At 46.6% G+C, this 25,999-nt stretch overlaps 1 protein-coding gene across 1 annotated transcript; it reads left to right on the forward strand.

Moving 5' to 3' along the window:
• On the forward strand, positions 1-25,999 carry LOC109444414 (major histocompatibility complex class I-related gene protein). The gene is given in 9 exon segments (XM_074322445.1): positions 1-84; positions 3,365-3,440; positions 12,973-13,131; positions 13,134-13,217; positions 13,856-14,011; positions 14,014-14,130; positions 17,624-17,899; positions 18,529-18,631; positions 24,109-25,999. Coding segments are annotated over 9 exon segments (1,137 nt in total). The 3' UTR covers positions 24,191-25,999.

Genomic DNA, 25,999 nt, shown 5'->3' on the forward strand with positions numbered 1-25,999 from the left:
ATGGCTGGAGGCAGCCAGGAGACTGCATTGCAGCCTGTGGGGGAGCCACGGCAGAGGGTGATGCTGGCATGTAAGGAACAGGATGTAACAGGAGGCGCTAAGGCTGGAGTCTGACAAGGTCAGATGACCAGGGCCCTTGATTATGATGTTAAGAACTGTAGACACTCTCCTACAGATCATGGCAGCTGAGGGAATTGGCAGGGTCAGACTGGCATTTGACACTGTGGTGGCTGGGAGGTCAACTGGGAGGTCATGGTCTAGAGGAGGAGAGATGAGGGTGTCTTGAGATAGGCTCATGGCAAATAGGATGGAGAGGAGGGATGCATTTGAGAATAAGTTAAAGGCAAAGTCAGTGGACTTGGTGACTGATTGGTTCAGGGTGTTAGGGGGTTGCTGAAAGCAGAGGGAGGAAGGCTTGCAGGCCTTTCTGGAGTTGGAAGTACGTAGGTAGTTGTTAGTTCCAATCACCAGGAAAGAGAACACAGGAGGAAAATTAGATGGAGGGTGGATGTAAATTAGCTGCTAGCATGTTGGTTTTCCCCACTGAACTAGAAGCTTCTGGAGGGAGGGGAGACTATGTCAATATTATTTTACCTCAATGCCTAGCATACCCTCTGGTTATCTATTCCATGAGCTTATTAGTTAAACCACAAATGAGAGGTCAGAAACACAGCAGAAGCATAGAAGATAGAGGACAGAGGCTTGGAGAATTCCCATAATAAGGGATTTGTAAAAATACCAGCAATGGACATAGTGAAGGGTTGAGATATGAAATGTGTGTGGGAGGGTATGGGGTGTCCCTTTCTTTAATGTCACCCTCCTTCACCCTCTCTCAACCCAAACAAGACATTGGCCTCCACTGCCCTGGGAACAGGGAAGCTATAGTTAAAATGCAAGCATCTTTTCATGGGCTTATTGACCATTTGTATATCTTCTATGGAGAAATGTCTATTGAAGTTTTTGCTCTTTTTTTAATTGGGTTGTTTCAGGTTTTGTTGTTGCTGAGTTCACCCTGCATCCTTTTTGAAATAACACTGAGTAAGGGAGAAAAGTGTTGCATAGATGTTAGGTATTATACTCTTCATCATTATCTCAATCTTTTAAAAACCCTGAAATACATATGCATGCTCTGGAATACTCCAGGAAACATTCGCTCACATTGGCTTGCACGGATCCAGCCATGGCTGTCTGCGTTTCCCAGCCCCAGCTACAGAAAGTATCCATCCACACACCTGTCCACACACACTGGTTATGTTTCCTTCACTCTCCTTGGTTGCTACCAGCACCTCTATCCTTACCCTCTACACACTGGTTTAAAATAAGGAGGAATTCTAGTCAACTTATATATCCAACACTAGAAAATGATTAAGAGTTTATGGAATATCCATTTGATGGTCATTAGAAATGTTATTTTAAAGTATGTAATGACATGTATAGAAGATTGCAAGACAAAATTGTATATATGATATTTCAACTCTGTTCATTTTTATACATAGAAAAAATGTATTTAAAGTTTGGCATAATGAAATGTTTACTTGGATCATCAGAAATACAAAAAGTAAAAACATAAAAATAAAAAATAAGAGAAGTGAGAAAGTCGTGGCCACGTATGCAAAACTACAACAAAAGTTAGCAGTTTTAAATGATTAATTTTAGAGTAAGGCAAGTTAGAAATGTATAAATGAATGGATATTGGCGAGTATTAAAAGTTAAAATATGTTATTGGAATTCAGTGAAATTCTTGACGAAACAGTGAATTTGAACCAGTGTAGGAGGACAGGTATGATCTTTACGATCTCTATGAATTTGTTGGTGTGCAGGGAAGGAGCAACCACACTCTGGTGGTGAAGTAGTGAATAACAACAGTAACAATGATTGTTAATTACTACGTATGTAGCAGACATTGTGCTGAGCAACATACATACATAACCTTCAGAAGTGGCTCCAGAATTTCTACATAGGGCAGGCTTTAGAATTTAACTTAAAGTTCAGACGGCAGGACGAGGAGGCTTGAACTGAAGTTACATGGCAGACCCACTGTCTTTTCTTAAATTAGAGGTTTACTTGGGATGGCTCAAGAGGACTACTGGTGATTATGTGTATATGATAATAGTACTGTGAAATCCCAACAAGTGACAAGTCTCTTATTGCTGCAGTAACAAATTACCATAAACTTAGCGGCCTAAACAACACAAATTTATTCTCTTATAGCTCGGAGGTCAGAAGTCCAAAAGTGGGTCTCACAGGCTAAAATCAAAGTGTTGGCAGGGTTGCATGCTTTCTGGAGGCTCTCGAGAAGAAGCTGTTCCTTCTCCATCCTGTTCTAGAGGCTGTCTGCATTCCTTGGCTCCCTTCCAGCAATAGCATGACTCCCACCTTGCTTCCAAGGTCACATCTTCCCTGACTCTGACACGTTTGCCTGCCTCTTATAAGGACCTTGTGATGCAAACCCAGGTCACTGATCCAAGGCCTGCCTCATGGGCTTGCCTCCACTCATCTCTCCCACTAACCTCCACTTCCTCTTGCTTGTCTGGGCCTGTCCTCCAGCTCCCTGGACAAACTTAAGCAACTGTTTCCCAACTTGCCATGCTCTCCCAATGACAGTGTAGTCGCAGCTTGACCCCGGGGATTGCTAATTAAGCAAGCCAAGTGTATGCCTCTCGGAATCTTCGTTTAGGCCTTTTTCTTGCTCTCCTTTATTCAACAAACATTTTTGAGCTTATTGTGCTGGAGGATAGACCTAAGCTAAAAATGGCAAGACAGTCTAAGCCATAGGTGCTACGTCACATCAGTCACATGAACTATACTATTGTAGGAAGTCAGAGCAAGGAGTTCCAAATCCTGGGAACCTTGTGTGAATCTTTCTCGTGCACCCTGGGAGAAAGAAGCAAAAGCTTCTTTCCTTTTGAGCTCCACGAGGGACCAGGGGTGATTAATCTTTGTGTTCCCTGTGCCTTGCGCATAGCTGTGCTCCATAGATGTTTAAAAGTTGGGAACAGGACCACCTGAAACTAATATAATATTGTATGTCAACTATAATTGAAAAATAATTTAATAATAACTTAAAATAAAAAAAAAAGGTTGGGAACAGGGCCAAGAGACACACCAAAAAAAAAAAAAAAAAAAAAAAAGCAAGCAGTGTCTGAAAACAGCAATCGGTTAGAAGTTATCCTGAAAGCCAGTCAGAACTTTCGTCTCTCTCTATTCTACCTAGCAACTGCTGACACCGCGCACACCTCCTATTTTTATTGGGAGAGAGCCCTGAGCGTCGCGCAGTCGCTGAATCTCTGAAGAGCGGGAGGAGTCTAGGCTCTTGAAAGATCCGCAGGGACCCGTCGGTGTTTTGGTTAAAAGAATCTGAAAGGAAAGGACTTTAGAGGGGCTGACGGTGCTCCTGTTACGTCTCCTCATTGTGTTAACGGTGAAGCACAGCGTTGCCCGTGAGTATCCCAAGTTCTCTTTGCTCCGAACGCCCCCGCTGAGGCGGCGTAGGGGGCAGCGCTTGTCCTAAAACGTGTGGTGAAATGTGGAAGAAGCCGGGCGGAAAAGTGTGTTTATGAAACCCGGGACTTGGTGGAGCGCCGGACTCGCTGAACAGTTGTCCCTCCGGTTCCTGCGTGTCACCCACCTTCTGAGAGGGTGGAAGCCATGCTGGGAAGACCTCCCGGTGACTTCCTCCCGTCTCAGCGTCGCTCCCTGTCTTTTCTGCTCAGACCCTTTCTTTGACTTGTGTCTCCTCTTCACGAGCGCAGTGAGTCTCGCGACGAGTTTCGGGGCCTCGCGCCGCGGCACAGAACCCCTGGGCCATGCGTTTCTTCCTCACCACGAGCCCCACCAGTAACCAAAGATCCCGGGAAGATGAAAGCGCGGTTCTGGACGCGTGGACTGGATGGAAGAGGCACCGGCTAAGCAGAGGAGACGTTCTTCGTGACTTAGGGGCCCGTGGCACGAGGGAAGCAGTGCCTTCCGTTGCCCCCAAACCATGAGAAGGCCCGTGGCCTGGAAGCACCGGGCTTCTCTGCCCGACCGCTCTTCCAGCTACGGGCTGGCATTCCTGGGGGGGCGGGGGGGGGGCAGTGTCTAGAACTCAATCTCAGCCACCCCTGTAGGCAGGGACTCGTGAAATGACAGCGAGGAACTCTTTCAAATCATCTGTGTATTCATTACACAGAGGTCGGTGGATGGCCCACCGCGTGCCAGGCACTTTGGAGGATGTGACAGTGAGCAAGACAGACATTGGACCTGCTTCTACAGAAATTTAATCCAGAAAAGCCCCACCATTTAAGTCAGAAATAGGCTCAGAAAACCCAGCCCAGAGAGGTCGGCTCAGCTCACATAACAAACAGAGTCTGAATCCACACAGGCCTTCCAGCCACAGTTGAGGGCTTTCCAATGTCACCGAGCCTCTGGTTGTGGCCACTGGGCACTTTGATAATGGGTAGGATGCGAAATAAGCTCAGTCAGCCTATAAAGGGTAGGGAAAGTCACTTTATGTTGATTACTCTCCTTTTGACGCCTTAGACGCCCTTTTTCTCTGTCATGTCTTGTGCCCTGGAGGATGAGTGCCACTGCTACGGACTACGTCACCCAGTCCCTCTTGCAGGCTAATTTCTACCCAGTGGGAGACACTGAAAGGAGAGAGATCAGAGAGCAAGGAGGAAAAAGAGGTTGGAGTGTTTCGTCTTCCTCCTTCCCCTCTTTCTGTAATGTCTCTGGTCGTAGCCGTGTCCCTCTGTAATACAGTTTCCCTAAATAGCCCCATCTTTATGGTTCCAGCTGCCACTGGGCTTTAGCACTAATTGCTGCTCTAATCTCTGCCACCCTAGGGGTGGTCATGGCTTCCCATCATTGCTAGCTTCTGGGTGCCTCATGCTCCCCTTAACCTTTCCTATGCCTCTGCAAGGAGTCCCTTCTTCGGGTCTCTTCTTGTGACTCATCTGGAGTGAAGGCTGTTTCCTGCCAGGACCCTGACTGAGAATTCTTGAGCACCGAGGGATGCTGACAGGGAAGGGAGCCAGGGCTATGAAAAAAGACTTTGTGTGCTTGATATTTGTGCCTCATGCTGGCCCTCAGTAGCAGCTTCTCGTTGTGGAAATGCAGGGAAGAGATACCAGCGTGTTTGGGGTCACAACTCCAGGATGTTAAAATAACTCCAATATCACTTCCAGTGTGTTGCTTTCGTCGATTCCATAACATGCAGCAGACTGCTCCTTCCTTTGTACTCCCCTAGCTCCTGTTCACAGCTTTTTCATTTCCTATTTGTAAAAATCTTTCCTTCAAGGCTCTCCTGAAAGCCAGGGAGAGATCTCTTCATTTTCCTCTTCTGCGTTTCCCCAGCACTACCTAGTGACCTGTTGGCACTTAATAAATGCCTCCTGAGTGAATTGATGTTCAAAGGTAATGTTCCTAAGAAATTGAAGTTATCTGACTGTGAGCCATAGAGAACTTAGGCAGTAATAATGACTACAGATTTGCAGCTGTGGTTTACTGTAGTTGCAGAATTTGTGCGAGAAAAAAAAAGATGTTTCATGCTTTACACCTCATCCTGTTCTTCATTCAGCCTATGTGAAACGGACTGGGTGATGTGGGTGGGTGTAATTAGGCGAGGGCCGTGCATGGGCTCCCTCTTCCATAGCCACATGTGGTTTTGTGTGTTTAATTGTGAAATAACCAAGGTCAGTTTCTTGCTATTATTCATAATTCTATGGAGGTATGAATCTGCTGTATCATTCTGCTTCACGAAGGCAGGAGTCCTTCACAAACAAGGACTGATGGTGGATCAGCCCCCGAAATTCACAACCAAGCTAGTGTGGAAGGACAGACTTCCAGATTATAGGTTTCGAAATGACCTTGAGTTCAAAGAGTTAACATGAGAAAATATGGGCATTCGTTACAGACTTTTTTAGACTTCAGTCTGTTTCCATGGAGCTGTTGCCAAGGTACATGCAGCAGAAATTTCTCCAAGACAATGTTTTACTCCCCGAAGGCCCTCTTCTTCTTGGTTGACATTGAATCTATCTAAATCTGAGAAATTCAAATAATTCGTAGATTTTCTTCCGACTGGTTGGAATATCTGTTTATTCTCACTAAAATCCATTGCTCTTAACCATCCTCTTATGCCAGAGGATTGCCAAGAACTGGAGGGAGGGGGCCTGAGTTAAAGGCCCTGTTTCCCTGAAAATAAGACCTAGCCAGACAATCAGCTCTAATGAGTCTTTTGGAGCAAAAATTAATATGACCCAGTATTGTATTGTATTATATTAAATTATATTAATTATAAGACCCGGTCTTATAGTAAAACAAGACTGGGTCTTATAATCATTTTTGCTCCAAAAGACGCATTAGAGCTGACTGTCCAGCTAGGTCTAATTTTCAGGAAAACATAGGATCAAGTGCATGGCTCTTTATAGACACTTGTTTTATGAAACGCAAATTGAAACACATGACAAAGGACATTCTTTCTGATGTCCAAATTGATATTTATTGTGGAAAACCTTTCAAGAATGTATGAATCAAGTCACATTTTTTTTTTACAACTTCAATGAATCATTTAAAAACAATAAAATTCACAAAATTTAAACATTCTTCTAGGAAATATGAGACATATGGTCATCACTGTATACAGAGAGTACTAAGGGGGAAAAAAGAATGCCAGCGCTCATTCATTCATTCTCTAAAGTCCTGTAGTGGTCTCCTTGCTACTCCTCAAGCACATGGACCTTGCACCCTCCTTGACTTGGGCTTGCTTTCCTGTCTGGAAGGTTCTTCTCCCATGGCTCACTTCCTCACTTCGTTCACATCTCTGCACAAATGCCACCTTTACTGGCCCGCCTATCTAAAAGGTCAGCCCTCTTCACACTCTATCTCTTTCCATGCTTTTTCTTCACAGCCTTTATCACTCCCTGATCTTGAATTATGTATGTACCTATTGTCAGTCTTCCTTCTAGAAATTAGCCTAGAGGGCTGGGTCTTTGATGTGTTCACTGCTGCATCCCTAGCAGCTAGGACTGTGCCTACTGAAATTCAGAAAAGAATACAACTTATACAAAAGGAGACATTGGTAATCCCCAAAAGAGTAACTAAAAAGTCCAACTGTCACATCAACACTTTGAGGCCCTCAGTGAGTTCCTGTAGTTAGGAGGTTGTTAGGAGAAGGACTGGCCATCCTTGCTGCCCATAGAACCACCCACATCACTGCATGTTGGAGAAGTGTCCAAGGGTCCTCTTGACTAAAAATATCACCATCCGCCTCTCCCCCTCACTCCCATGATGCCTGAAATTCCAAAGAGTAGTTCCCAGGAACTAGAATCACTCTGACTGCATTAAGGCATCAGGCTTCTTGGGAGGCCTTGGTTATCCAATCAGGTCTCACTGCCACGTGGTGGGAAGGTCTAGAGCCTGGGCCTCCAGGGACTGGGGAATCGGTGACAGTGAGTCATGTTTGACAGCAGGGGGCGGGAGAGAGCAATGGATGGGGCAAAGAGCCTGAACTAGAGTCGAGCCGGGGATGGACCCCTGCCTGAGGACCTACTGGGTGGTCTAAGGCAGACAGGCTTCCCATCTGCGAGATCAGAGTGATTCCTGGCTCCTCCACTTGTGGATTCTAAGGATGGTCTCCGGCAGTTTTCTTCATCTCTCTCTCTACCTATTTTCTGGCTGTGAAATGGGAATTTTAAAACCCACCTGAAAGGATTGCCATGAGGAGGATATGAAACTCCTGTTTATCAAAGGCTTCACCTGGTCCCTAACACACTGTATGTGCTCAGTGAATACGCGAGCTCTCATGGGGATGATTCAGATGCTGCTGCCTTTCGTAGCTCATGGAAGGCCCAGCTTCATGGAAGCTTTGTAACCTCCTCCTTTGAGCATTTCCGGATTGCTTCACATGAGAGCAGGCTCCCTGTCCTCTCAGCTGCTGGAACTGGCACCTCTTTGGTGGCACTTACTGCTTACTGCCATGTGTCACTGCACCATATTTACTGATGTTATGTGCTTTAGTTCTCCTATAATACTCTAAGTTCCTGGAAGGAAGAACTGGTGTCTGATTCGTATTTCTCTTCCTGACATTGCCTCACAATTCCTTGTACATGGTAGATACCAATAAAAATCGCCCCCATGGAGAAGTGCCTGAAAACACTTTACCAATTATTTTATAACCAGCGATTTTCACTGCCTTTTGTAAAAATGGCCAACTAGTTAATCTACAGTTTAAAGGGAACATAAGTTAGGACATCACGTAGCCACTGCCTCTGGTCTCAGTGCTCTGGTTGTGGTGCTCAGGCTTCCCAGCAATGGCTGTCCGAGACTATTGGGACAGGCCAGCGAATGCTCTCTGGGGAGCAGCTTGACTGGCCTGGACAGAAAACCGAATTCTAAAATGTCGATTTCAGTTCAATAAGTGGTTCCATGCTGATCATCTGTTCATGGAGAGGAAGAGAGAAACCCAATTTCATCATTATTGGAGCAAGAAGAAAGAATCAGAAGATTCTTAGATTGAAGCATGTGGAAGTCCTTCCCAGTGATTCAGCCTTTGTAGTTGTACTAGACGTCTGACCATCTGGGCAGTATATCCAGAGGGTATACACACTCACAAGGCCTAATGTACCATGAGCAAAAGAGGATCACAGACGTTCCCGTGTCTTTTCTGTTCTGAGTTACTGACTTAACTTCTGTCCACCAACCTCCCATCACAGCTGACGTCGTGTTTTGGAAGCCCAACTAAGGAGCAAGCGTGACTCATACCTGTGGACACACCAGATGGGTAACTGGGCCCAAGGCAAACAAAGAGGAGAGGGCTGTGACGTCCTGGAGCAGAGCCAGGCTGCAGCTGCATGAGGGGTGGACCGGGCAGGTGACCGGCAGACGGAGACAGCCTTCGGGGGCCGAGCAGCCTGGGAAGTCAGGGCCGGCCGGTGGAGCACTGCTCCGAAACCAGGAATGAGACTGAGACTGAGGTTGAAGGAAAGGACAGTCGCCTGGACTGGGACACCATTGGCAACAGACCGTATTTTTCTCTATTTACCTCTTATAACGGGATAATGCAGATTTTTATGAAGTGATAGTTTAATAAGAAAGCGAGATTACGAGAAAGATAAATATGTACTGTGTGTGTCAATAATGTCAGTGATACTTAGAATAAATCCTCCCGTTGAGCGGTAACGCTCCAAGTTCTTAACCTTTTTTTTTTTTTTTTTAACTTTTTGGCATCTACTAGGCATGTAGGCCCCTGACGTCATAAAAGGAACCCCAGATTCCAAGGGAAGTTCTATACCAACCCAACTTAGCTCAGTAACACAGTCTCTTTTTTGAAAATTCCTTCTTCTTTCTCTCGCATTCTTTGCCTGGAATTTGATTTCTCTGAGTTTTTTCCCTATGAATAACTGTGGAAGCAAGCCCTACATATTTCTTTTCCCCTCACTCCCTCCACTCCAGCCACAGGCCTTCTTGCTGCTCCTGGAACATGCCAGGCATATCCTTTCCTCAGGACCTTTGCACAGTCCCCTCTGCGTGGACTGCTGTACCCAGACACCTGCCTGCCTCCCTCACTCCCTACAGGTACTTGTTCAGAAGTCACCTTCTTGGGGAGGCCTCCCATAACCATGGCTGCTTAAAATTGTATTGTTTAGTCCTCTTTGTAGCTTCGTTTTTCTCCATTGCCCTTTTTAAAATACAAGTTATGTAATTCATCTATTTTGTATTGTCTGTCTTCCTCCCTCCCTCCCATCAGAGTGTAGGCTCCATAGGGCAGATATTTTATCTGCTTCATCCGTTGTGTGCTCATGGTTTAGAACAGGGCCTGGCACAGGGGAGACACTCACATGTTTGTTGACTATACAACTGGATGCGAAGAAAGTGTGAGAACCGATGTTCGTGACTTGTTTTTCCTTTTGCCTCCATCTTTAAACAGTTGCTCACCTGCAGTGTAGCCACAAAAACCTTTCCAGGTACAGAGAAATAGGATTGCTTCAAAGTCAGTTACAAATTCAAGCATATTCCCCTTTTGCAGATTCCAGATTTCATGTAACTCAGATTTCAGCTCTGCTCTCCACTCACCAGGCGGCCCTCTAAGAAAAGTACTTTTTAAAGTATAGGTTCCAGGTTAGCTTCGCACTCATTTCACCTTGCTTATTTCATTATTTCAAAGCAGAGAAATAAAATGTTTTGCGAATAATTTAATTCACAAATATTTATAAAGGTCCTCCCATGCGCCAAGCTCCCTGTGCTAGGCCTTGCAGGAAATACAAAGGGAGAAAGTTACGTCCCAGTTGCTCAGTGCCTTAGGATGCAGAAGTGAGAAGAAGGTGACAAAGCTGAAGAGACTAGAAGGCAGAAGGTGGTACCTCTTGATTTGGGGCTAGAACTTGTGCTTCAGTCCTGGCTCCTGTCAGAAGACGCAGCACCTGTGTGGGGAGATGCCCAACCTCAGAAGCTTCCACTGTGTCGCCTCCTCACCCCTGGCCCCCTCCCCAGGAAGGGAAATGGGGAGGTAAAAGGTCAAAGCAGTGCAGAGGCGTCCTTGGGGACCTGATGCTCTGCCCAGGCCTGGGGAAGACCAGCCTCCATGTTGCTCAGAGCTGCAGCTGACATGCAGGATACCACCTCCGGGAGGGGCCCAGGAGGCTGGGGCACCTCCTCTGAACCCTGCCAAGCTGCTCCCACCCCAGCTAGAGGAGCGGGGAGCAAAGGGAGAAAAGTTCTGCTTTCACAGAACTGGTGGGATCGGGTGAAAGGGGGCTCCGCAGGCCTGGTTCGGTCTCAGAGGATCCTGTCTCCCCTAGTGGTCAAGGTGAGGGTACCTGGACTTGGGGTGGTCAGTTCTGACAGGCAGTGTCTGCACGTTACAGATTCTTTCAGAGATGGGTCCCGAGAAAAGAAAAAGATAGACAGACTTGTATGCACAAAAGCTGAACCAACTACTTTATGAGCTGATTTTTACAAGTGTGATAAATGTATTTATAAATGCAGAGGAAGGAGGGAACATCAGTAAGTGGTATTCAGCCTGGGGGCTGGGAGCCTGACACCCATCCAGGGTTCTCTGCAGTGACACGGGCCACGTGGGAAGATCGAGTGCTGGGGAGTTCACAGCTGGGACAGGGCATTGGGCTGGGCAGTCAGGCACGGCTTTGGGGCTGTGGTGTCTAGTACAGCCTTTAGACCGGCCCGAGGAGCCCCGGACATGGACGTGGACCCTCACTTTAGAGGGCCCTGCCCTGACCCTCTTACCCACATCCTTCACTGAGTGAGGAGTCCATGGGGCTGGGGGAGGTGCTCACCCTGAGACTGGAACTTGCTGCCCAGATAACTTGGAGCTTCTTGGGTTTACGAAGGCCTCTTCCTTGGGTCCACCTTCCTGAGGATGAGCCATGCTCTGCTAGGCCCGAGGAGGTGGGGGTGGGGGGCGGCGAGGGGCAGTGTTGTGGCTGGAGCTTGAATGAGAGACCAGGGGTGTCTCATGTGGGCACGAGGCCCTTGGCAGGACTGGATGGAGCCCGGGGTGGGCAAAGAAGGGGGTGGGTCTTCGGCCCAGGGCCAGGGGATGAACAGCGGGGGACAGTGTTGTCTGTGCCACCCAAATCACGTTCAGCATGTCACAAAGTCTGAGATTTGTACATTTGAACATGGCATTCGAGGTCGTAGGAAGGACTATTTGTCAAGATAGAAGGATAGAACATAGGTAACAGTTTGTTAGCTCGGTTTATTCCTTTTACGTGTTTGAATCCTTAGTCTTCTTGACTGGCCACGCGCATGTCAGGGCTGGTCCTGGGAGTGTCTTTGGAGACGGGGTTTGATGACTGGGAAGGACTTCGATGGGTGAGGATGGCAGCGGGTAACAGGACAGAAAGCGCGGGATGGGCATTTGCCGACCGAGTGAGCAGTCGGGGCAGGAAGCCGGAGCTGCAGCACGACGTCTGCCTGCCAGCCCTTTGGCACGGTGTGGGGGCTCGCCTTCTCAGCCGGGCTCTGCTTCCCTCTCGGGTGTCACGTCTCCCTTCTCCTCTGTGACACTCAGTGTGCTCCCGCCCTCCTCGGCCACTGGTTCCCAGCATGCTGCGCTCTCTTATGCCTCCTGCCGAATACATGGTTTCTGTTTGGCTGCCACCACTCCCCTTCCTATGTCCCCACCCAGCCCCTTGGCCTGCTCACCTCCTACCTGTCCCTGAGATCTCCCCTAAGACATCTCTTCTCTGGAAAGTCTTCCCGAGGGCCCACGCCCCGTGCTCACCCCCATCAGGACACCCATCACACGGTTTTGAACCTGCCCTGTCTGTCTCCACCAGACTGTCAGCTTCTGGGATGAGCTAAGTTCACTGTGGAAGTGGCAGGGAGGGCCAAACAGGCTTGTTTCACGTTAGCTTCCTTCTGACACTTAGTAACCACCACAATTCTCAGAGTGATAATTGGCCAGAATAAAAGGTAGAGAAAAGCATAGCAAGCCAGGTGGCAGAGGAGGTTTGGCATAATAGGAAAAGAACTGCGCTTTGAAAAGATGTTTTTCTCAGAAGGCCTGAATTCTTATGTGGATTCTCCCTCTGACTGACCTGGGGTGTGTGTGTGTGTGCGCACACATATAGGGGTGGAGAGGGGGCCCTTATTTATCCACCCAGAGCCCTCACTGGTAAAACGGGGAGTTGGGTTATCAGTGTTTGCAAACCCGGAGGCCCAGTGAGTGGTCTGGGCCCTTCCCCCCACAGACCAGAGCAGCGCTCCCTTCTTCACGTACAAGTTGGGGTTACCTGTAAAATTTCATGCTAAGGTTTTCAAACCCGAACAAAAAAGGCTCCACGTCTTAGGCTAGAGCTGTCCAGTCCTTTCCAGCCCCTAGCTCCTAGGGTTCCGATTCTGTAAGAGGCAGCAGCAGCTGGGGCCCAGGAGGGATGGACGTAGCTGAACACCGTGTGGGGATGAACTGGAGGGCAGCCCAGGGTGAAGATGGTCTGTGACTCTGATCCTCCTTCTTTGCCTCCCTCCCAGGGACTCACTCTCGGAGATGTTTTCGCCTGGGCGTTTCAGATCCTGGCCATGGGATCCCTGAATTTATTTCCGTGGGGTACGTGGACTCTCCTCCCATTGCCACATACAACAGCATCTCTCGGCTGAAGGAGCCCCAGGCCCCATGGATGGCAGAGCACCTCGCCCTGACCGCTGGGAGAGGTACCCTCAGCTGCTGCGGGGCTGGCAGCACACGTTGCAGCTGCAGAGGCACTACAATCACTCAGGTGATGAACGCAGCAGCAGGCTTTCCCCCCTCGTCCCCACCCCTAGAGCCGTCCTTGGGCGATAGCACATGGGAGCAGTTGCTCTCGGTGGCGTTGGCAAAGCCCAGACAATCTGGTGGATGGGGTTCAGTGCCTGCCATCTGCCCTGTGCAGCTTCCAAATTGTGTGTTGTCCCCAGGAGCCCTTTGTCCTGTGTTCCCCAGACCCCTACTGGGCTCTCATTCATTCAAGCTCTGACCTGGATCTTCTCCTGTCCCATCTAATGTGGCCGCCCTGGGCCTCTCTTCCTGGGGGCCAGCCTTGGTGAGATGCTCGCTTATGCATCATGATTTGTGACACTGACTGTTTCAGGGGTGGTTCTGGCTACTGCGTAGCTCCCCCTCCTCCACTATGCTATAAAGTTTATCAATGAATCGTTCCCATTATAGGAAAGCTCCCCAAGGCAGGAATCATGTTCCTTGGCGTGCAGTAGGTGTGCCACCAATGCTCGTTGCTAGGGGATGACGTCACAGGAAGCTGCTGGAGACGGTGTTGCCCTGGTGGGCCAGTGGGGTGTTCTGTTCTGGGGCAGAGCCACACCTCCAGTCCCATCACCTGGGCACCCACCTCCACACCCCTGCTCTGTGTGTATGTTCCAGGGTTTCACACTTATCAGACGGTGACTGGCTGTGAGTTGCTGAAGGATGGAAACAGTGCGGGATTTCTGCAATGTGCGTATGACGGACAGGATTTCATTATCTTCAATAAAGATACGCTCTCCTGGACGGCTGTAGATAACGTGGTGCACATCACCAAGGGGCATGAGAGGCCAGTCGGCACGAGTTACAGTATCAGAAGAACTGACTGGAAAACGAATGCATCGCATGGTTGAAGAGATCCCTGGAGTGCGGGAAAGATACCCTACAAAGGACAGGTAAGGGGAAGGGAAAATGCCTTTGTCCTCGCACCCTCAGCACCCTTGGTTTTATACACCTTCCTCTGCTCTAGGTTATGGTCACCCTATTCTGAAATCCTTGTTCGTTGGACTATCGTGGTCTCTCACCCCCTGTGAAAACTTTCCCTCACTACTTTTTATCAGTGTCTTGACAAGATTCAAGAATTCCACTTGTCTTGACAGAGTGAACTACCTCCAGGGCCCCCTCCTTTTGGGGGAGCCAGTGACACAAATCCTTCCATCTCCTGTCAGTGATAGGTTGGGAACTACTTTGGGTGGTGGAACAATTCTTACAAGTTGTTTACTAAGTAAGGGCTCCTGCAACACCAGTATGCATGAAAATCTGGACCTAACAAAGAACAAACAGAAGGTGTTTGCTAAAGGATTTATGATAAGATTTCTCTCAATAAAAAGCTCCTGTTACATAGTAAAGATAGGATTCAATCGGTCAACTTTTAGTTAATACAGAGCTTTTTACTCATAATCTTATTCAAAATGAATGATGTGTGTATTGTGCCATGGGAACCTGCTAGACCAATGAGCCTTTTCCCACAGCAGTGGTCTTGAATGGCGGGACTTTGCAGAGCTGTGGGGCCCTTGGGAGGCATGTGGCCCACGGTCATAAATATGGAGTGTCTCTCTAAGAGCATCAGCTTCGGGGGCAGTAACCGGAGTTTGAGCTTCACTCTCCCACTCACTAGCTGAATAACCATCTTAATTGTAAGGTGGCGGGTAACAGAAACCTACTCAAACTGGCTTACACACAAAGAGGGGAGCTGTTTAAAAGGCAAGAATCAGGGCAGTGTGGGGACCTGAGGAATTAAAACCAAGATTTGAATGGCTTTCTCCCAGGTGAGGACGTGGCAGCCAACACAAATCTCAAATCCTCCTAGCATCACCATTTTAGAAGAATGGGCTTCTCTCTCTCAGCTCTAGTTACAAAAAAATTTTTTTATCACAGGAGGGCTCTGGTTGGCCTCCGTTGGATCATGTGACACCTCTTGCACTAATCGTCGTGACCATCGGGATAAGTTTCTAACATTGTCCATGGGTAACAGAGTCCTGGCAGAACTAAATGGCATACTCAAAATGGTTTAACTGAGGAGAATTCAATAACGAGATTATTTACAGAGATACAGTAAGGGTTGAGGAAACCAGTAAGGGATAGTGAAATACCTAGAGATTTGCAACAGAAGGAAGCCATTACACCCCCTAGATCTGAAGGCACTACTGTTACCAGAGCCCAGCAAGGGCTGGTACCCAGGAGGAACCTTCTAACAAGAGCTGTGGCCTGGGAGAAACACAATCACTGGCAGATCACAGTGGCTGGGGGACTGGTGGACAAGACCCAACCACTCTCTCCCTGAGTTATACGAGTTTTTGCTGAGGATGCTCCACCCACAGGCCAGCCCCAGCCAGAAGCTGGCGGCAAGGGAGCCCTGGAGGTGGTCAGAAGAGCACAGCCTCCTGGGGCACAGAGCAGGGCTCAGAAGGTCAGAGGCTATATCTGGAGGCTAGCGAAGAGAGAATAACCAGGGCACACAGTTGGGTTATGTTTGGGTGGCAGGATTAAGATTGGTACCTCTTCACAGAAACACCTGTTGGGGTGGGGGCGACTAATTTTCCAAATCGTGGCATGTGTTTGTCAGGAGAACGGGTCCTTGTTATTAGGGAAAAAATGGGGCAAACAGATGCTAGGCCAACGAAACAATGACCTTGAATAAAATAAACAGGTGTGATATGACTACCTCACAGAAACTGATGTGAAATAATATACATGCAAGCTCCGTGTATACTGTAGATCTCTGCTCACTCATTTAATGTTGTTATTGTTGCCAGACTGAAGAATGTCTGGCAGCTCAGGATCTAGGTGAAGTCTATGGCCAACTTGGGTTGCATGGGACCCTTCATCATGAGACAGTCAGGCCTGCAGAAGGGCTGTGGGAGTCTCCACTTCTCATCTGGATGAGTGGCATAGTCTTTAGCTGCAAACAGGGAAGCCCCAGTTGCCTGGCCTGCTGTTCTTGGTGAATCCAGCACTAGGGAGAAGGTAGGGAACTAGCAAAAAGGTGCGATGAATTGGGATGAATTGGGATTTGAGGGTTAATAGTAATCCTGTTGATCCTCTCTGGGGTGCAGAGCTCTTTGGAAAACCGGGAAGAGGGACGCCTGGGCACCTGGGGTGTGTGAGAAGAGTGTGGGAAGTGTGACTTCCCCTTCCAAGCCTCCTCTCTCTACCATGAGTGTCCTAATGGGGTCTCCACCCTGTGGTCAAAACCCACTCCTAGGAAAGGATCTGTCAATAGGCAGATTCTCTCGCCTGGTGGCGATTATACGTGCTTTTTAACGTTGGAAAGCCTTTTTCTCCCACTCAATGTCATGCCTCAGGAAACAGAAAGGGAAGGTATTGTTGAGGTGTAGATTATTCCCTGTATTGGGGTGGCAGACAGCACGGTGGGGGAAGGGGCTGCAGGAAGCAACCCCCCGGGCATGACATTGGGCTCTGTGTGGCTCACGTTTGGATATGACCCGGTGTTAGCAGGAAACATTAAGAGCAGCACCACGTGGGGAATGTGCAGAATGGCCAAGTGGGAGCAAGGCCACGGTGGACAATTCCTCGTCGTCACTGTGCGTGCCCATCTCTGATACGAATCTCTAGAGCCCTTTGAAGGGCGTAACCATCACATATATTTTTGTCTGATGACAATCGCTATCTCAGTCCCTTTGGGCAGCTACAACAAAATACCACAGACTGGGTACAAACAAACAACAGAAACTTGTTTCTTGTAATTCTGGAGGCTAAAACCCAGATCACGGTACCGGCATGAGGGCTGGTCAGATGCAGGCTCTGTTCCGGATTGCAGACCGCGGACTTCTTGCTGTGTCCTCACAGGGTGGACGGGGGCTGGGGATTTTTCTGGATCCTCTTTTATAAGGCGCTAATCCCATTTTTGAGGGTTCTGCCCTCATGAGTTAAGCACTTCCCAAAGGCCCCACCTCCTAATGTCATCGCCTTTGGGGGTTCGGATGAACGTGGGGGAGGGAGGAGACAAAACCATTCAGACAAACAGCAATCACCAAAGTACCAGCCTGAGTACACAAGGCCATTCAGAACCAAAGCTGAGCTGAAATGGCTTGATATCTGTTTGCACTAGCACACAATTGGAAAAGGGAGTGTTGAGTTCTGATCTCCAATCTTTTGCTGACTTACTTCTCATAAAGAGTCACTTTCACGTTATGTAGCTCAGTTACGTGGCTCCACTCCACATTCATTATTCTCCAGCACACCGCCCTCGCAGACAGTACGTAATAAATAAGTTTGTTGTTGATGAGCCTGGGTGCTGGGCCATTCTTGGTTTCAGATGTTTCCCGCAATGAAGAAAACTGACTGGGAAACCCAGTCACCAAGTTCTAATATTTGTATGCTCAGTACATGCGATGTTTCTATTTCACTTTACATTCTTCTTCCTAGAGCCCCCACTGGTCGGAGTAAGCCGCAAAGAGACTTTTCCAGGGATTACAACTCTTTTCTGCAGAGTTTATGGCTTTTATCCCCCCGAAATTTCCATGATCTGGATGAGAAATGGTGAAGCAATCCTCCAAGAAATGGATTATGGAGACATTCTTCCCAGTGGGGACGGGACCTGTCAGACATGGGTGTCAGGTGAGCTGGAGACTCAGAGCAGTGACCTTTACTCCTGTCACGTGGAGCACTGTGACGTCCAGATGGTTCTCCTAGTCCCCCAGGGTAAGAACCGGGTGGCGCTGTCTGGGAGATGAGATCGAGGAAGGGGGGTAAGCGGCAGGCAGGGATCATGGTGTGTGTTAGAACCGGTCTGAAATCAGAGCTTCTGTCCCTTTTTGGTCTTGGGACTCCTTTATACTCATAAAAACTTTCATGCTCATAAAAATTATTGAAGACCCCCACAAAGCTTTTGTTTATGTGGGTTATATCTGCTGCTATTTACTGGATTACAAATTAAAAATTTTTTTAATTTTTTAAAGTTAAGAAAACACAAGCACCGATTCCATTCACCATCAGAGCAAAGATGTCGTCGTGTAGCCTCTAGAAAGCTCCCCTGTGCACATGTGAGAGGTTGAGATTTTTTAAGAAAAGGGCAGGGGAGGGGGATCGTGAGTTAAACCTCAAGGACCCTCTGAGAATCTTAAGGACCCCGGGGGCATTCAGGCTCCACTTTGAGAACTGCTGTCCCTGTTTTAGATCATTGCCCTAATGGGGCCATAATGGGGCTGTGACGTGAGAAACAGGAAGAAAATGGTGTTGGCTTCCTGATGGGCTCAGCGACAAAAGCCGCCAAAAGTTAATGCAGAAGAGGAGGAGGACCTGTGGATTTTTCCTCATGTGCTTGCTTTCAGAGTCAGGAGCTGTCCCTCTGCGGATGGAAGCTGTCCTTGGGTCCATTGTCCTCGTGATTGCCCTGCTGGAGTCGGCATCCAAGCCTGGAGAGAAGGCCCCAAGGTGAGAGGCACGTGGAAGGGTCCGAGGGGGCCACAGACTGTCGCTCCTACAGCTCCACACGCTTGCTTTCCTGCACCTGCCACTCCAAGCTCCATTTGGGAATGGGGTGGGCCTCACTCTGTGATCACAGAAGGACTTGGAACACCTCTCCCGCCACACAGGGAACACACACCAGGGGTAACGCTTGCAAGGAGAGTGGTCTGTTTCATAGGTGATGTGACGCTTGACATCAAGAGAGGAGTTCAACTCCTGTCCAGGTGAACTGTCCTCCTAGAAGCTGGGTCAGAGAAGACAGAGTGATCTTGATTTGTCTTTTTCCAAACTAGATCTTTATTATTCATTACTATTGACTTTTTGTTTTGCCCTTTGTTTTGAGATGGCAGTAAGTTTTCCCATTTGACAAACATTTTTCTGCCCCAATCATATGAAAGACCTTTTCCTTCTAAATTCATCTTTTAATACATGAAATGTTGAAGAGTCGACATGGAAAATAAGACTCAGGGAAAGGAGAAATGGGAGAGATATAGGGTCTTGATACCTTGGGGGTAAAATTCATTCATTCTCTAAATATGTATGAAGTACCTACTATGTTCCAGGCTGTGTACTGGACTCCGGGATGTAGCAAAGCAAAAGGCAGACGTGATCCCTGCTGTCTTGTGCGGTCATTGCCCCCCTGGATTCAGGAGGTGCTCAAGTTGATCACAGCCTAATATTGATGGGACCTAGAACACGGGTGTGAAGCCGGTGGGGGACGGGGGCTTGGAGGTAAAACCAACCCCTTTCATAGAACATCAACTCAGTGAGTTAGTAGGTCATTCTGATGTTTTCTTTATAAAGTACAGCGCTAATCCCAAGGCAATAAATGAGAGCTGCTGCCACTCCTCTCTCAAGAACAATACACACTGGGAGTTTCTGCTTTTTATCTTGTGGAGTTTGTGAATTTGAGTTAAAATTTGTCGGGTACTGAGAGAATCTTGACAAAGCAGACTAAAAGTGTCAGTGCCAGCTTCTTGGATTTTGCTGAACATTTCGTAATTTTTTTTTTTTTTTTTTTTGAGCTATAAGGAAAAATGCACGTATCTGACTAAAAAGTCTTCCTTTCAGAGCAAAATGGAGTCATCTACCTTCCTACCCCAGATCAATGATTGGAGATAGCTCTTGTCCAGTTGTCATTCCTCTGGCTGCGAACCGTGGTCTCCTCTGGCCCCTGTGGACTCCAGTTCAGGGCTCAAAATTGTGCCACACCCACAACAGACCCGGATGTTACAGGATTGAGCATTTATGGCAGAAGATAGAGCCACAAAGTTTTCTTTGTTCTCTGGTTTCAAAAAGCCTGTTGGCTGTCAAGCTCCTTTGATGGACTCCTGTACCACATTTGGCTCTGAGTATAGCTTGTCTCATGACATAACTACCCTCCGTCCTATTGTCAATGATGACTTACAAATAAACAGATAACCTCCGAGCTGGAAGGAAGCTTCCAATCGAGTGCAGGAAATATCTTCTCCATGTCTTCTCCAAATGTCTTCTGCCTTTGACTTGAGCACCCAGCCTCCACTTGAGTTCTACCTGTGAAGGGCACCTCACTACATCATAAAATGGCCTTTTGCGTCTTTCATGAGAATGTTTATTATGCAAGAGCTTTGACAATCGTGGGTGCCATGACGGTGACCCAACAAACAGGTTTGGACCACCCATGAGAGTAGCCATCAAGTTTCTACAATGGCCTGTGAATGGCCAGATTATTTTACACATTTTCTGGCCCGAGAGAAAGCTTGAGTGCCTTCGTCTAAGGGCATCTCTGCCTGTAGCTTGGAATCTTGGAAATATGCCTGGTTGGATCTGTGGAAGTGATCTCATTCTTTCTGTCTTTTGTGGGAAAGTAAGAGCAATAAGTACCAGGCATATTATCACCTCCAATGGAACTAGAGAAATCTAGACCCAAGTGCAATCTTTTAATATAAAAATGACAGTATGTTTATGGCTCAGAAGAGGGTTAAATTCTAATTCCTGTTCTTCCTCTACTGCTTATTGTAGATGGGCCCTTATACCCTATGCTTGTTCTCTGCACGTTTGCACTAGGAGTAAATAAAAGCCCCACCGTGAGAGTTAACACCCCCTCGATCCTCCTCACTCTCCTCCCCCTAAAATTTTTGCTGTCATTTACCTCTTGTTTGCCTGCCATTTTTGATTCTCTACAAGAAGGTCACATCGTGCCAGAGGGCACGTGCTGATGTCTTCCATAAGTTAAATATGAGTTCAGACCCAGAACCCTAGACTCTCCTGGACATAAGATTTCTGGAAACACTCAGATGGAGGGGAGCCCATATTGTGATTCCAGGACAACTCAACAAGGCTTTCACTGTGGTCTCCTTCCCCAACAAGGTTCCTTTCTGCTTCCCCACAGTTGGCTTGGCTGAGTTAAACGAACACCAAATATGGCCACTTCCAGGAATGACTTACCACATAGCAAGAAACACCATATATGGCATTAAATGTACCTTTGTTGTAAATCGTGTTTGATTACAATAAACTCTGTCCATGTATTCTATTTCTGGCTTGTAAACCAACTGAGGACATAAGCAGGGCCACAGCTCACCAAGATGGGACATTTGTGCAAATTAGAAAATTGTTCCCTTCTTCTCGGTGGCCACTGACTTAGGTCAGGTCTCATGACTTAGCCTGCAAACCACAAAGTAGATTGCTGCCTCGTTTGCCCCCTTGGTGTGTGCACGGCACAACGTTACATGGTAGATCTGGTCATACCATTAGAACATAGATGGAAATTGGCTATAGACTAAGATGAATGAATTGATTTGGAAGGGCGGGGTGATAGTGGGATAAAAACAGGACAACTCATTCAAAACGATAGAACTAGAAGCCCTGTTTGTATATCCAAACAGCTAAAATTATCTGAAAGGTTTCACATAATCCTATCATGGAGTTTATTTATGGCAATCTATTTTTAAATTTTTATGTCATATTACACAGTCTGTTTGCACAATGCCTTGTATGTAGTAGGAACCCGGTAAATACTTCTTGAATGAACCAGTACAGTATTTTAATTAGCTACTCCTCACGTACTGGTGCAAAAGAACAGTGTCATCTTACAGCTGAAATCATAGAGGGGAAATATCCCGTTCAGGATCATATGACATTCTAGGGGCCCAGGAGAAACACCCCAAGGACTTGTCTGAATTTTTCAAAGGTATCTGTAGCATTAACATTCTTGATTTAATACTTTGTCTTGTAATTGCCGTGTTTGTGAAAGTTTCTAACTACACTCCCCCCCACCCCCCGCCACACACACACACACACACACACACACACGAGGGACAGGGACAAAATTCAGAGATCCTTATAAGAGGCACCGTTGTTTCTTGAAGGCTATGAGAAGACATGCTGAGAAATGAGTTCTCAGTCATGTTGGGGTCCCAAATATCTGAAACCTAGTATCTGTCTTTTTATTCTTATGGCCTATAGTGCTGTTATATAATCTGATTTTTCCCTTCTGTCGTCATTTGGGTATTTAGTTCATGAAAGGTCTTGAAATACGAATTCCATCAATTCTTGTTAATGACCTAGGAAATATGTGAAACTGCTGCTTCTAAGGAGCCCTGATCATGTATGTATTTCCTCCTCACCCCCCTCCTCCTTCGTTCTTCCCTGAATTCAGTGTTAGCTGAACCCATCAGGCAGGAGCTTCTACATTTGTCCCTTGGCAGGGATTGGGTGTGAGAGAATGTTTGGGACCAGAAGGTTCTGAGCTGGTTGGAGCTGGACAGTTGGAGCTGAGGGCCGAGCGGCAGCTGGAAGGCTGGGTTGGCCTGAAGCCCTGGCAAGCCGAGAGCGGGGCTGAGGCAAGTGCCGTGGCAGCAGCCAGACCTCTGAAGAAGCAAAACAGGTCCAGAGAGTGGGAACAACGGAGGAGAAAAACAACTTCTGAGAAAACAGCTTCTCAAATGGAAAATAAGTGCAGGGAACAGGAGGCTACAGACCAAAATGGGAAGCCACCAGAATGGAAAAGGAAGTGAAACCAAGAAAGAAATGAGACGTTCGACCTCAAGCTAAAGCAGTCTTTGCTTTTTTTTTTTCAACTTTTCAAGGTGTCGGTGTGGATCTAAGGTAAATCTGTTACCTGAACTGAGTGAAAGCTCTATTTTTTTTTTTTTTTTTTTCTGAGCAACATGACAGTAGCATAAATAAAGAATTCTGGGAACACATCAAGAAGACACAAACTCTAAAAGGTGACAATTCTGGGGAAATTTGGAAGGCTGGGATAATAAAAAGTAAAACATTTGGAGTCTCAGCTGCTGAATACAATCCCTTGAGGTACTTTAAAAGATCTGAAAGCCTGTACTCTGCCTCTTACTCACAAAGCTACTACAAATACATGATGTGTGGATTACACACAACAGGAAGTTGCCCAACCAGATGTGACCTCCTGGGGCTGAGTATTTGGGCGGCCCTCCCTCCACCTTACTGAATTAGTTATTGATCCCTGAGATCAAGGAGGGTTAAAGACAAAAGGAAGCTCCTCTAACCCCGTGGAGGCCTTTGCAACGGAAATTCAGATCAAATTTGAAAGATTGATAAATGTGTCCAGCGTCATGGACTTGAAATCAGTCTACATGATGACATGTGTGTAGGCCCAATGATGGAATGTTCAAGGATTGTCCCCTGCCACAAGGAGTTAGTAGTTTCTCTGTGTGTCACTGTATATACTGTATTGTCATTACAGACACAGAGTTTGTTTGCTAATAATCTGCCATGGGTAGTGGTATTCACATGAAATTCTTACGGCCTTCTTTAGTTAATCAGCCATTCATAGAATGTTCCATGAGGCCTGAGACACTGGTGCCTGGCATATAGGAGGCACTCAATACTCATATATATTGACAAAGTAACTTTCAGTAATAAATAATCTACTGTGAGCCAGACTATATAGGCAAGAGAGCCCAAGAGATATTTTGAAAATTACCAGGTGCAGAAATGGCCCAGACATATGCCTGTAAGCCTATCAATCTTCCATTGTAGAACATGATTTTAAGGAAGGTAATTTAAAATATATTTCTGTAAACTAGACCCGCAGTTTTGTGTTAACAGAAGAAATACAACTCTGACAGTGACCTTTTGTGATAATGCTGAACAACACAGGTTGGATAAAACAATAGAATGAAATGGGAGGACCTGCATATAAATATCCCATTAATGGAAGGGAGGAGGGAGAGGGAGGAGTGAGATTGCTGAGTGCTGCCTCCATCCCCACAGCTGCTGGGCTGGGCTTCCAGGACCAACAAGCATTTGGATTTTTGTGGGGTTTTTTATTTGGTTTGTTTGTTTTATAAATTTTATTGGGGAATATTGGGGAACAGTGAGTGTGTTACTCCAGGGCCCATAAGCTCCAAGTCATTGTCTTTCAATCTAGTTGTGGAGGGCGCAGCTCAGCTCCAAGTCCACTTGCCGTTTTCAATCTTTAGTTGCAGGGGGCGCAGCCCACCATCCCTTGAGGGAATTGAACCGGCAGCCTTGTTGTTGAGAGTTCATGCTCTAACCAACTGAGCCATCTGGCCACCCCTCAGGAAGCTCAGCGGCAGCTCATTGTCTTCAGTCTAGTTGTGGAGGGTGCAGTTCACTGGCCCATGTGGGAATCGAACCGGCAACGCTGTTGTTCAGAGCTCACACTCTAACCAACTGAGCCATCCGGTAGCCCCCAACAAGCTAATGGTGACATCTAGAGACTCAAGGATATTCAGCGAGACAGAGTAAGTTCTAGTCCTCTTATTTCCTTTTGCCTTTCCCGGCTGGCTAATCCTCAGAATGAACTCCCTCTCTAAACTTGTAAATGCTTTTTGGCTCTGCTGTTCAATTGCCACTTGGCTACTGTGTTGGTGTGTATCTGTTTCTGCACAGCATATCTCTCTGGATAGACTGTAAACACTGTAAGGACACAGTTTGAATTCCATCTTCTTCACTTAGTATCAGGGTGATCTTAAGTTATTTAACTTCTTAGTCTCGGTTTATAAAAACAGGTTTGTAACTACCTGTCTCCTAGAGTTAATGTAGGAATTAAATGAGAGGCGTGTGTGTGTGTTTTCAGGGACTTATTCTTCGTGTCCCACATAATCACAGCTCCCATTTATTGAATGCTTACTATGAACTGGGCACTTTACATATATCATCTCTGTTCCTCATAACACTTTGTCAGCAGGTGTCATTATCTCCATTTCGCTGAAGCTCAGATAAGTTATGTTTTTTGACAAGGTCACAGTTAATAAGTGGTAGAGACATGATTCAAGCCCACATCCTGCTCCATATACAGCGTGTGCTCTTTCCAGTACGCCACCCTGTCTGCACACAGTAGGCACTCGGTTGAGGCTTGATGAAAACTGTACGGTATCATCTCAACACTATGCTCTATAGTGAACCTTGGGAACAAAGGAATAAAAACAACTTGACAGTGAATCAGAAGATCGATAAAGTCCCTTATAAATTTGTGAAAGTCTGATTGTTTTTTGTTCAGCCTTTGACAGTGTAACTTTAATGCTGAATAAGGAAGGCCTGGAGGGCCAGATGAAGCCATAGGGAGTTGTCACACATTTCTGGAAATGTCAGTGAAGGCCATAGAGGAGATTCATTGCGTGTTAATTCTTGTCAGATGAGAATAGCTGATGCACAACAGGAAAATTAAAAGCACCTCACCTTGCAAACAAACTCACCCATGGTAGATCCAGGGGTAGGATTTTAGAGCTGGAGGATTATTTAGAGGTCATATAGTTAAATTCTCTCATTTTACAGATTAGAAAATTGAGGCTTGGAAAGAGTAAAATGATTTGCCAAAAGAAACCAACTGTAAACTTCATGTCTTTACATAAATATGTTCAACATCACTAGTCATTAGGAAAATGCAAGTTAAATATATGGTGATGGAAGGAGAACTGACTCTAGGTGGTGAACACACAATGGGATTTATAGATGATGTAATACAGAATTGTACACCTGAAATCTATGTAATTTTACTAACAATTGTCACCCCAATAAATTTAAAAACTAAATTATAAAAAAAAAGAAAGAAAATGCAAGTTAAGACCACAGTGAGATATCACTGCATACTTATCAGAATTGCTAAAATAAAAAATAGCAACAACACTAAATACTGACGAGGATGTGGAGAAACTGGATCCCTCATCCATTGTTGGTGGGAACAGAGAATGGTACAGGCATTCTGGGAAAGAGTTTGGGCATTTCTTCAAAAACTATATATTTACCCAACAATTATACTCCTAGCAATTTACCACAGAGAAATGAAAAGTGTGTTCATATAAAATCTGTACAGAATTATTCATAGCAGCTTTATCTGTAATAGTCCAA

The sequence above is a fragment of the Rhinolophus sinicus genome, linkage group LG17, assembly GCF_036562045.2.
Source record: "Rhinolophus sinicus isolate RSC01 linkage group LG17, ASM3656204v1, whole genome shotgun sequence".
NCBI classification, from domain to species: domain Eukaryota; kingdom Metazoa; phylum Chordata; class Mammalia; order Chiroptera; family Rhinolophidae; genus Rhinolophus; species Rhinolophus sinicus.